The 13013-nt window shown below is 39.4% G+C and overlaps 1 protein-coding gene across 1 annotated transcript in view; it reads left to right on the plus strand.

Moving 5' to 3' along the window:
• The first annotated feature begins 2694 nt into the window (after positions 1-2694).
• The window catches only part of LOC130427284 (anosmin-1), a 32188-nt gene continuing 21869 nt past the window's right edge, over positions 2695-13013 (plus strand). The window contains exons 1-2 of the mRNA XM_056754617.1: positions 2695-2922; positions 9082-9129. Of these exons, the coding sequence (XP_056610595.1) occupies positions 2752-2922; positions 9082-9129 (219 nt within the window). The 5' untranslated portion in view covers positions 2695-2751. The remainder of the gene's footprint in view (positions 2923-9081; positions 9130-13013) is intronic.

Raw genomic sequence — 13013 nt, forward strand, 5'->3', positions numbered from 1 at the left:
CAGGATTGTCACATCCATAACGCTACAAATTCCTCATAAATGGACAACTGAAAATGAATATAAAGTCACTATTTGATGTTCTATAAAGAGGCATCACTTCTCCATTCATTGGGTGTTATTACCTCAGGATTGTGCATTTTATTTGTCACATGTATGTTTATATCCCTTTTTTCCCTCACAGACTGACATTTTTTTATGTTTAGACTCTATTAACCAGCGTTCATTAAAATATAAACAGATGCTTCAATATAATCATAACAAATTCATTCTCTGAGCATTTTTATGTCACGTCTATAACGCTGGAATTGCCAATATGATTCCCACGAGAATGAATGCTATTACACAATAAACAATTGTCAAATTCCCAGATACTGTTTTTGAATTTGATGAAAGTGTTGGCTTCAGTTTTTCCACAGTGATTACTACAGTACGCTATTATATCCTGTAATTTACTAGTTTACCATAGTACACATTATACTATTTTTATAGTAAGATTTTACTAGGAAAATCCAGGTTCTTGTTGAGCTCTTGTGTATTTTAAACAGCGTGAGAGTAAATGAATGTCTTTCTTGTGCCAGACCAAAACTTGAATCTACACGAGCTAACAGATTTCACACCATGAGAAAATAAAATGGACATTGTGTCAAAATATGACTTCAAATCTAGATTTTGGTGGTTACATTTAATCAGGTAAATTTGTGTTTTTCTCACTTCTGTTTCATTTGATATTTTCTATTCGATGCAGCTTGACATGTAAAATAAAAAACATAAAGAGCATCATCACCTCCATCTGAGGTGTGCACACCATCCGCTCCGTCGTCACTTTACTATGGTACGAACGTGTCATCAGGTGGGCAGGCGACCGCAAAGCGTTCACACACCACGCCGTAAATCCCCCGACTCACCTCGACAACACATGGCTGCAATAAGGCAACAAATTAAGCTATTAGAGAAACGTCCAAGGTACACAGACATCCACGTTTAAGAGCTTTAAGAGTGGCCGGGGACCGCAGACTTCATCTCGCTACAGCTGGGAAATGGCCTCCTCGCTCACACAGACCATTGAGAATATCAAATGAGTTCAGGCTGTTGACCACACGTGATGGAGAGAAAAACACGCGTGTAATGACACCGTGACCACACGTGTGAGTGTGTGTGTGTGGTCAGTGCCGCCCTGCCCTTGAAAAAATGACCCAAGATGAATTCCAGCGGTTCTTCTCCAGGAGATAGATGGAGTCTGTATGAGGCTTTCATTAGAGAGGTACGAGCTGAAATATTTGGCACGGGCTGCCGTTGGCCCAGGGCGAAGTGTTGCGTTAGGCCAAATCTAGTGATTATGAGCTCCAGTCGGTCTTGTGCTGCTCAGGAGGCAAAGCCATAAAAACTCATTAGAGGAGAATACTTGTGCCGCTGTAACAGTGAGCGAGAGCACCGGAGAGTGAAGTCATAACATTTTACAAACCCTTCCGGGAAGGTTTTCAACTGTGGCCTGGCTTTCTTTAACGCTTTGTTATCTCCTGTCAGGATTGCAGAGACGATGTTGTTGTGTTGTGATGACGCACAAGCTCATTTTTTCCGTGCTGTGGTTACGGGTGTTTGTGAAGTGAAATTGAAATGCTTGTTAAGCTCAATATCTGAAGCTCACAAGGGACGTTTTCACTAGAATCTGAAGCGTGATTGATGCACACAGAGAATGTTTGTTCAAACCGAACCCTTGTGTAGACGCTCACAGTTGAGTTCAGATGTCTGTTGATCTTCACATCTGCCTCTCGCGGTCTTCACGTGTAATGTTTAAAGATAATGTGCTTACACTAAGAGTGAATTTACCTATAAGAAATTACTTTATTTAAAGTAACTATACAATAACCCTTGTTATTTAATCCTAATACTAATTTTTGTTTATTTTTATAAATAAAACTGAATTGAACTGAATAAGGATATGTTCAGGTTTAGCAGCCAGTTATTACTCAGTTATAATATTTACAATGATAAGTACACAGTATGCAGATATGAAACAGGACTGTAAAATAAACCAATGATGTTTCTTTGCTGAGTTTGGGTTTGTGAGAAGAATTATTATTATTATTATATTTGACTACTAAAATTGAGAATTGATTTCTGAAATATTCAATTTGATTAGTTAAAAGTCTGACAGACTTAAAATGACTTTCTATCAGTGGTTTTGTACGTTTAAAAAAGTTTCAGGCCTTAAATTAGAATAATTCTGTGAATTTAACAAGTGAATACACACATAATACAGTGACAAACATTAGGACAAATAAACTCAATAGAGAGTCTATACTTCTGTCCTTCTGTCTCAGGACAAGAGCTCGGGGAAAATTATCACATTTTGTGTTATTTTAAACAGTTTTCCAATAACAGTTTCTGTTGCATTTTTTAATGACTTATTTTATGTTTTCCAAGTGTTTGGTTGTGTAAATGATGCTGTGAAGCCTGTTTGAACTTCCCTCATATAACCTGCCATCATATCCTGTTAAAACTATTGCAGTGAAGGCTTTTTAGTTTATGTCTACAGCGATAAGCACTTAATAAGAAGTCTTTACTGCCCGTTTCTCCATCACCTCTGAGCTCGACGTCTGGCGCTCCTGTACCTGCGTCTGTAGAGGCGGGGCTCGCCTCAAGCTCCTCCTCTCGCGCGCGCTGACTCCTCCCCGGGGCCGCGGGAAACTTTCTTCAGTCGCAGCAGCCGCAGCTCCATCACAGTCGGCGCGTGAGCTCGCAGCCTTCATCATGTGTCTGAAAAGCGCGTTCGTGTTGAGTTTATGGATTATATTTGTGTTGAACGTGTACGCGAGGAAACCTGACGAGTTCTTCAGCGCGAGCGTTTACCGCGCGAGGTGCGCGTCGCGATGCCTCAGCCTGCACATCACGCGCATCTCTGCTGTTTTCAAACAGTTCCAGGTATGACTTTATTTTCATTTAACACAAATCATTGAACAACGAACAATTACCTCGTGAAATAACGAGTGTTACTAACTTTGAAGAAACGTGTCACTTGTGTTTATGTGGATCACTGTTTATTAATATTATATTTTGAGTAATTGACACTTCTTCGTTAATTATTCAGCGTTGTTTTGATTCTATTGGGTTAGTTGCATAAACATCGATTGTTGTAGAATATATTTGTTTAAAATCATTGATAAAAGCTTGTTCCTGTCAGTTCTTGTTGAATGAGGTGAATAAACTGACGCTTCAGAGACCTTTAACAGGTGCTAAAAACACGATTTTATCATTTAATCACGAGAGTGTTTGTGTGCATGATCACATCTCTTAATCTCTCTCATTCACACTTTAAGAGATCCATTCTGACCTGCGTGATGCTGTAAAGAACCCATAACCTTTCCTTTGCACAGAAGATTCTTTATAGTGGAATACTACTCTTAAAGGGACAGTTTACACAAATCATTTACTCACCCTCGTGTTATTTCATACCTGTATAAATTACTTTGTTCTGCTGAATGCAGAGAAGATAATTAAAGGAATGTTGGCAATTTTCCGTTCTGGAACATTGAAAAATTAAATGGTAGTCAAAAGTGGCCCGAAACTGTTTGTGTTCCTAAAATCTTAAAAATATCACATATATCACATATTGTGTTTAACAGAACAAAAGAAGTACAATATTTTTTTTCTGCTGTTGTAGCGGATGATTTCACAGAACTGAAGATTGCTAACATTCTTCCAAATATCTTCCTTTGTGTTCAACAGAACAAAGAAATTTATAAAGATTTGAAACAACCTGATGGTGAGTAAATTAGGACGGACTTTTCATTTTTGGGTGAACTATCCCTTTAAGACTACGAGACATCAAGAAGAAACAGTTCTTTCAAGAACATTTGACTTTAATGCAGTCACTCAAAGAACCCTTCTAGAACCTTCATTGACATTTTATGAACGTACATGAAGATTATTTAAGCAATTCTGTGCATTTGTGCCTTTCTATCATTCTTTTTAATTAGTTATGATTTGTTTATTACAGGCTTTGTTACTAGATTACAGTAAATTCAGATTTATTGCTGTCACAGCAAGACAGTGGATCCACATGCAGTAAAGATTTACTAAGACAAAACAAAACTGAAACAAGGTCAACCAAAATAGGTGACCACCAGGAACAAGGGGGGACATGCAACATCGACTGACAAGGGCTTAATACACTGGGAAAACACAGAACCAGTGAATAAAAAGAACTACACGGGAAACAACAAAAACTTTTGAAAGAAGTACAATAAACACATTAATAAATACTTTAGTTAAGGGATAATCCACGGCTAGCCGTGTATTAAAGGATTTTAATGCACGACGTGGAGACGAAGAATCACCCGAGGCGAAGCGATGATCTAACAGGTTAAAATGAGAGTTATTTTGTCAGTTAATCTTTAATGTAATCAAACTGACTGGTGCTATCCTGGCGTTATAGGCTTTTAATGCACACCTTCCAGCCAATCAGAATCCAGTATTCAAACAGACCATGGTATAAAAGTTTATAAATACACATGTTTGGCAGTACAGAAATGAGAGGTTGAATCTTTTTTTGGCTGTTTGTTTTCGCATGAATGTCTGGAAAGTAGAGCTAACTGGGACTGAAAACAATCATCCAGAGGCCAAATTTGGAGAATTTAACGTCCTGATAAGTTTTGTTGTGAAATCCCCACTGATGTTTCAGATGGATGTATTTGAAACACAAGCGTACAGGCTTTGGCGATCATAAAGCTGAGCGTTAGGCATCAGAGGAAGGTCTGCAGCACATCAAAAGAGAAATATGGAGAAGCTCTTGAGACATCTCTTTCTGCATCTCCGTGGCTTTGTCTCTGGAGGAAGTGCCGTGACAGGCTGAGCTTGATAAAGAGCCGGTCGAGCTGGATGAGAAGCTCCAGGAATAGAAAGCGATTGTTGTCAGAGCTCCATAAAGACTGTCCAGAGGCCGTGTGTGTGTGTTCATGACTCTTTCATGTGAAGATGGGAGGTCTGGTCAGCTGCAAAAACATCCATCCCCCTCATCCCAAACTAGCCGCTTGACCAAATGCTTGTGTGACACTCTTGTACCGCCGCAGATCCTGCTGGAGGTGAACACATTCCTGCATAAAGAGATTTTTATAGACAGAGACGCTCTGTGATGATCAACCGGGCGGTCAATCTTCTCAATCCACAGATTCACAGTCAAACTGGATTTTTTTTAAATATATTTTTCATTTAAACCAGCTCTTCTTGGATCATTCAGAGAGTCATGTCAGGTTCAAAGTCTTCTGAGAGTCTTTCAGACATTTTAGAGTTTTAACATGCTTTTTAGAAACCACTTTTATATCTCAATTATTTCTCCTAGACATCAATGAGATTAAAAGGAGAGCGAATGCTTAAATCTCTTGTGTGTTTACAGTTGTTTCTAGTGAGAAAGAATCACAAATGTCATGAGAGTTTGCCAAATGATGTCAACAACGTGTCAAACTGAGCTCAGATTTGTCTCGTCTGCAATCAAAAGTCAATATAACTGAAGATCTGGAAATGAACTCGAACATTTCACATCAAATCAAGATGATTTGACCTCGACAAACTACATTCATCTACACCTCCAGACTCTTCATGTGTTCACACATTACACTCTTTTGCTATAAAACATTCAAATGGTTGTAATATTCAAATGAATCTTCAACATTATTCACGTTCTTATGTGTTTCTGCTGCTTCAAGTCATCAAAACACCCAGTTTAATGTTCAGTGAAATTACATCTGACATCTTTTAGAGTTTAAAATTTTCCCATCTTAGAAGCATCAAAAGGGAATTTCTCTCCCCCATCCCATAATAGTCTGAACGGAAACACCCAGCTGTAAATTCAGCGTCTGCGTGTGTACTGAAAGAGTGCCTGTGTTGGTCCGTGTGCGTTTGGAAAGCGTCTGCTGTGTGTGGAATTATTTATGTGTGGATGTATAAAGCCAGAGGTGTGTCAGCGAGGTCCTGCTAGTGCGCTTGACGTCGTAAAAATGATGACGTTTTAAATTAAGGCTGCGTTTGGCCCGTACCGTTTATGTGCCGAGCCCGAGGGACACGTGTTCTGATCCAGAGGAAAGACAAACATTGGAAAGTAGTTGTGCCATGTCGCTTGTCACGGGCCTTTGATATGAAATAGCTTGGAAGTGGAAGCAAACCGCACCATCAGCTCATTGTGTGTCTGTGTGCGTTTCTGTGTTTGTGCGTGTGTCTGTATGTGCGTGTGTCTGTATGTGCGTGTGTCTGTATGTGCTTGTGTAAGTGTGTGTGTCTGTGAGTGTTTGTGTGTGTGTGTGCGTGCGTGCATGTGTGTGTCTGTATGTTTGTTTGTGTGTGTGTATGTGCTTGCGTGTGTGTGTGCGGGCGTGTGTTTTTGAGTGCGTGTGTCTGTGTGCGTGTCTGTGTGCGTGCGTGTGTGTGCATGCATGTGTGTGTGTGCATGTTTGTGTGTCTGTGGGTGTGTGTGTGTGTGTCTTTGTGTGTGTGCGTGTGTCTGTGCGCCTATGTTTGTGTGTTGTTTTTCATTAGTTATGACAGAGCTGAATGGAGTCTTGTGTTATTTCAATTCACACACATACACACTTGATTGTGATTCTCAGTGTTTTCACATCATCTGTATCTGTTACCTCACAAAATGTGTTCTGATGTATAAAGGAAGGTTGTTGGTTCATGTTAAGCTGTATTGACAATATGTGACAAAGTTGATGTACCCTCCTTCCCTTTAGAAAGCTGATGAATGTAAGAGTTGATATTACAGCCGCAGGACTTTCGAGAGCGAGGGAATTTTTGTCCTGTCATAGTTTAATACGTTGAGACAGCTATAAAAACCCATTGGTGAGTTTGAGTACAAATGGTTTACTTACAAATGCCAAAGTGTAAACACTGCGGCTGTATGACGCTACGAAAACATTTCTGTGTCTGTCAGATCGTCTAGACCAGCCTGGATTATAATCGTCTGGATTATCTCTTCAAATACACAGGTCTGTTCTGAAATTCTTTATTTGAAAATATGAGCTTTACTTTTCTCCCTTTCAAACCTGTGTAACACAGACACGATGTTTCATTCAATTTGACAGACACTTGTATTCAAAGCACCATACAGTATATGAGCGGGAATAAATGATGACTTTGTTTAAATGTATGTTTTATCATGCGTGTGTTCAGAGGAACGGTTGGATGTGCTCTTTGTCCTGTGTGATGGATGAGGTGTTTGAATGTTGGGTGTGTTATGAGACAACGTTATCTTAACTACGGAGCAATAACGACTCATTAAACAGCCCAAGAGTCTCCCTGTGTCTGTAAAAACCCTCGATAGCTTTGGAATGTCATTTTTACCTCGTTGACCGTGACACTTTACAGCCGCTCTATCTGAAGAATGTGACAGCTGGAGATGTTTTGCACCTTATGAAATGTTGATAAGAAGTTCTCTGTTTGCTAACGTCCCAGCATCATGTCTCAGTCCTCCTCACACAACAATCTCTTTTTTTAACATAAAGATGTTTTAGAATTCAATTACAGGTATATTAAAGTATCTTCTGGTAGTTTTCTAGTGGTCAATGCTGATATTTAATACAATTCTTTAACACATAATCACTCAAAATCCATCAGTAAACTTATAGGCAGAATGGAAATTTTATTCAGATTTTCTAAGGAACACTGATAACGAAACTGTAAACTTTGTAAAAGACTTTTACTACAGAGCTTTATATTTTTTTTGAATTTACATAAAAACTGTGGAAATAAATTTCTGTTTTCCAATTTACAAAATATTTTATGGATTTTTGTTATACAGTGAACTTAACCCTGTTATGTTACAGATCCTTTTATTTACTTTCTAAAAAAATATTTTTGGTTTGGATGAGTGTTATTTTTGGACTCAGTTTATGAAATGACAGCTCAGCAACTTTGATCCGAAGGGTTTGAAATGATGGATGATTCTGTTTCTGTGCACAGACACGTCTGTCTTATGTGAGATGTATGGATCAGCTTTAACTCAACGAGGACATCTCTGAAACACATGTTTTTGTCTTCAGTTTGTAGAGCGGATCTGTGTTGTGTTAAACACTCGCTCCAAAGCACCCGTCTGATGAAAGCATTCGAAACATTTAAATAAAACACAGAACAGACACACAGACAATGACCTTCTCTGAAATGCCTGAACCAAAAAACATCCCACCTGTCCTTCTAAAAACAGCTCACAGACGTATCCAGTAGAAACCAGAGGAGATTTAGCTTTGAGTCTGCATGTTTTTTTCTAAAGAGATTGTAAATGTGTTTAAATGTGTGACAGACGAAGGCTCCGTGTGTTCAGGAATCAGTTTCAAGTTGAGTTTATAGTGTTGATCTATAAATGTCTGTGACGGCAGCTGGGTCAACATCCCTACTGTGTGCTGGAGTGATGATGCTGTCCTGACACACATACGCACACACACACACACGCTCACACACACACACATACGCATGCGCACACACACACACGCACACTAGCATGCGCACACACACACACACACGCATGCGCACACACACAAACACATTCTGGAAGTGAGGTTCAGGGTTAAATGTATAGTGTGAATGTAAGCAGGACTAATATAACAGTATTCAGATGAGTTCTGTTGAGAGTGATGTTTGTGTCTCATGTTGATGATGATGATGATAGTGGTGGTGGGGGGTATCATGTCTTCGTCTCTTTGAAGCCATTTGACCGTTAGCCTTGACATCAAGTGCTCGACACCCTGCGGTCTTGGCTGGCAAATTAACTTTTTTAATGATAAGTTATTTCCCAAGGTTTCACAGGGAATAACTGGATTACATTGTTCCACAACCCTTTGAACTTGACATTGAACTTAAACAGACTTTTGGTTTGAAGACCCGTAAAGTTTACCCGTTCAAACACTCTTCTTGGAAAAAGCAGCAAAGGGTCATTTGACATGTCTGCGTTTGAAAGTGTTGTTATTGGCATCTTTTCTTATTAGACGCATCTCTTCTCGTGGTGATGTTGGCATGCATATGAAGACCAAAACTCATGTGATCTGTATGTTGACGTGTATCATTTCATGTGTCACTTTATTTCTCTCTTCACAGAGTAACGGGTCTTTGGTTTGGTGTCAGAATCATAAGCAATGCTCAAAGGTAAAAACTCAAATCACATTCATCCTAAAATCTCAAGACAGCATTCTGAAAGATTGTTTAGACCTGTTTGTGAATTCTGTTTAGTGATGATTTATGAATGATGTGATGTGTTTTAATTCTGTTAACACATTGACATTAAGAATCAAATGCACAACCTGTTGAATCGGTTTCATTCTCTTCGCTTGTGTTGGAATTCACAAGCTGTTTTCAATGAGGTCCGGTAGACTTGTTTTACTAATAGACGAAACCTTGAATTTCTGTGAGATGACTCATGTTTTGTGTTGTAACGCTGAAGTTTTTGTTCTGTGGTATGATTGTGTAAACGTGCCGGCCGTCATGCTGGTGCAGATGAAGACGAGTGAAGTTCAGCCAAGCGGAGCAGACGAGAAGCGGGCAAAAACAAAACTTCACTTTCCTTCACACGAGTTAATGAGGATGTCAGGGGCTTCAAAGCCCAGTTAAAGTGTGCTTTAAAAGCAAAGACGCTTTGTTTTGGTGTTAGAAATGCAACAAAAGACCTGTTTTCTTTTCCTTTCCATGAAGTTGGCCAGCATTGGTTCCTGGCAACACTGTTGTCCCTAGTCATCCATCAAGAGCTGTTATGTTAAAGAAGGATTTGACTGTTTGCGTGTCTGAATGTTGGGCGTTCCCATTGAAACTGGCCTTCTTCATTTATGATTCAAAAATTATAAGAGCACTCGACGCCCGTGAGAGCGTTGGGCCATTCTTAAAGAGTTTGTGTCTGACATTGTGTGTTTCTACAGTATTTACAGATGTGTTGGTGTGGGTTTTTGATGGTATATGTAAAGAGTGTTTGTGTTGGATGAGGCGTTTCTTTGTTGTTAACATGTGTACATCTTGTAATGCATCTTGGTGGTTTTCCTTCATCCCTCCCTACAAACATTCAGTTTTCATGTGAAGCCAAAGTTCCGCTTTTAAAAACGTCTTCCGTTTCGTTCCCTCAGTTCTGTCCTGTTACTCGCTTAGAAACAGAACGTTGGGTGCTGGACTGACACTAAATCCAGTTTTCAGCTAAAAACAGAAACTATTTTTTTACAATTTAATTACAGGACAGCAGTGTTTTGGAGGCCTGAAAACGCAAACGTTTGAAAATGAATTTTAAAGTGCGCATAAAAAAAGGATCCGTGTAAACTAAAACAACTTTCGTTTTTAGTACATCATTGTTGTGTAAAGAATGTAGTGTTGACTTTGAATGTTACTAAATTGATGTGAAATGGTACAACTTTAACTCGTTACCGGTTCCAAGGTTTACCGCGGTTTGGAAAGCCGCTGTTTTAAAGCCACTTAAAGTTTCTGTTATACCGTTCCAAAGGTACGAGCTGTTTTGAAGGAATCCATCAGGTTCTTTGCTATATGTTGTTTAATTAGTTGTTTGCTCATCTGCATTTAATAGATTTATGAATATGTTAAAGAAAAAAGCCGTGTGAAACAGTGGGTTACAGTGCATTTCATAACAACTGAGGGCGTTGTGCGGAGTGCCTAAAACCAAGTAGCTGTTATAAAATGCACACGGCGTATTGCTTTTATCAAACGTTATATATCGGGGTATTTTATAACGGCTTAGAACTCCGCTCAGCCAATCAGAATCAAGGTTTTATAAATGAATTTATGGATGAATGGATGCAAGTTTAATTACTGGAAATGCATTTAAAAGAAGACTTGAAAGGGGTGACATGCTTTCAAAATGTTTGGGAAGCACTGATTTAACCTGCTGACATAATGCTCATGTTTACTAATATTCCAAATATTATGTTTTACTTGAAAATCAAATCTATTGTGGTGAATGTATTACTCGGACATTTAAAAAAGCACATACCGGCCCATGCCTATAACTCTCATATTGTCGCTGTCCTTATGAAACCTCCGATGTCCAAATTATGGTATGGAATATGATATGGAAAAAACTCTTTTACAATCAAGCACTTTTAAAAATGTTTTATTTGCCAAATCTAGCAATAAACATAAAGACTGACTAATGATAGTGATTTATTGCACACAAATAAAATAAAATCAGTAAATATGGTGATACGAGGTTTCAGAAGGACATCAGCTGTATGTTTCCTTCGTGATAGTGTTGTTGAGGATTGTTGGAGCATGTTTGTGCTGGCAGAGTTTGTGTGTGTTTCAGTGATGTGCTCTTAATGAAGTGATCTGTTTGTCCAGTCTTTACATTACAAAGCAGGTATCACACTGAGACCATTTTTACAGGGTGTTGAACGGTACATTTTGTGTGTTTTTGTTTTTGTGAATGTCTCTTTCACTGGAGACTGAACCGACTCACCACACAAGTCAAACAAAAGCTAAGAAAGTGATGGTTTAAACGAGACCCCCCCCACCTCCAGAGACTTCATAGAAACTTCATCACGACTCAAACGAAGGCGACCTCTCAGCCCGCTCTTCTGTTGAGACTGACGGTAAAAGCGGTCGTGGTTTCCCCCGTGAAGTGTCCAGCGTCTCTCCGGCCGCGGCAGCACCCTGTTGTTATGATAATTAACCCCGTTGCCCTGTTGCCGGAGGGAAGAGAGAGGGCATTTGTGAGTATTAGAGCTTCATTAGCATGCCATAGCACAAGCGTCACCCTCCATTCACACCCGGACACGCCAGGAGGCCAGAACGCTCAGGCTTTGTCAGCCTCTTTTTGTCTCGTCCGTCTTTCTTTCTCTTGTGAGCACTTCTTCAGCGCGGCCTTCACACGGCAGGGAAAGTTTGACAACTTCAGGGTGCTTGTTCATGCGAAAGTGGGCGTAAAGGAGAAAAACAAGCCGCTGAAAAGCAGTTTCGGTTGCTCGGTGGGTCAAACATCCAAGAACCCCTGACGCTTCCGTTGATTTGCTTTGCAAATAAGCGTCAACGCCAGACAGGCTCGGCGAAATGCACTTACGTGGCAGTTTATTATTTGGCTGGTCAAGTCATTGAAAGAACAGCCAAACGGATTTCTTTCAATTCCTGTTAAATATTGATTTAATGGGAAGCAGAAAGCTCTCGGATTCTCTCGTGTGAGCCGGCGAGCGTGTCAGAAAGGTTTCACATGTAGACTGTTGTTCTTCTTTTCCTCATTTAAATACGTGTCTGCTGAATTAAGATTTGAATCATGGGAAAACGTCTCAGAGCTCGAGACCCCCTCCCACCCCCGCCGAATTAGCCTGACTTTTGTGACATGTGAATGAAGTGCTTTTCCAGGTCACTTCAGATGAAGGCAGGACTTTACTTTCTGCTGCTTCATGTGTATTCAGAACACAAGGCTTGACCTTTTCTTATGATTTAGTGTCTGTTAAATCTGTTAAAGATATTAGTACAACTACAGTTCATATCAGATGCATTTTACACCTCCTTTCTTAACGCTTACTCTTTTAAACCCTTAACATGTACGGGGACATGGAACGGCATTTTTTAAAGGTTTATTACCTTTGTTTCACATATTTAATATTCAATCGAAAACTATATGCATCATGTAAGAGTTAATCCATGAGTACATTAAAGGATTTAAATACATGACGTCGGCTGGTTGCCTCCGCAAAGTGCATTAAAATCCTTTAATGTACTCATGGATTAACTCTGGATTATGCCGCTTATACCATGGTTATTTGCCAAATTAAAGCTTTTATTGATGTTGACAGTGTCATTTTAGATCAAACAGGTTAAAATGAGAGTTAATTTGAAATGTAATCAAACTGACTGGAGCTACCCATGTGTTAAAGGCTTTTAATGCACACCTTCCAGCCAATCAGAATCCAGTATTCAAAAAGACAATGGTATAATTGAAAGTTAAAACATTCATAACATGAATTTGTTTTTGCGATCAAAAGAATGGTCAAAAATATGTCCGCTTATTTAATCTGTATGCCATAACTCTTTTTGGTTAA

The sequence above is a fragment of the Triplophysa dalaica genome, chromosome 8 (assembly GCF_015846415.1).
Source record: "Triplophysa dalaica isolate WHDGS20190420 chromosome 8, ASM1584641v1, whole genome shotgun sequence".
Lineage (NCBI taxonomy): Eukaryota > Metazoa > Chordata > Actinopteri > Cypriniformes > Nemacheilidae > Triplophysa > Triplophysa dalaica.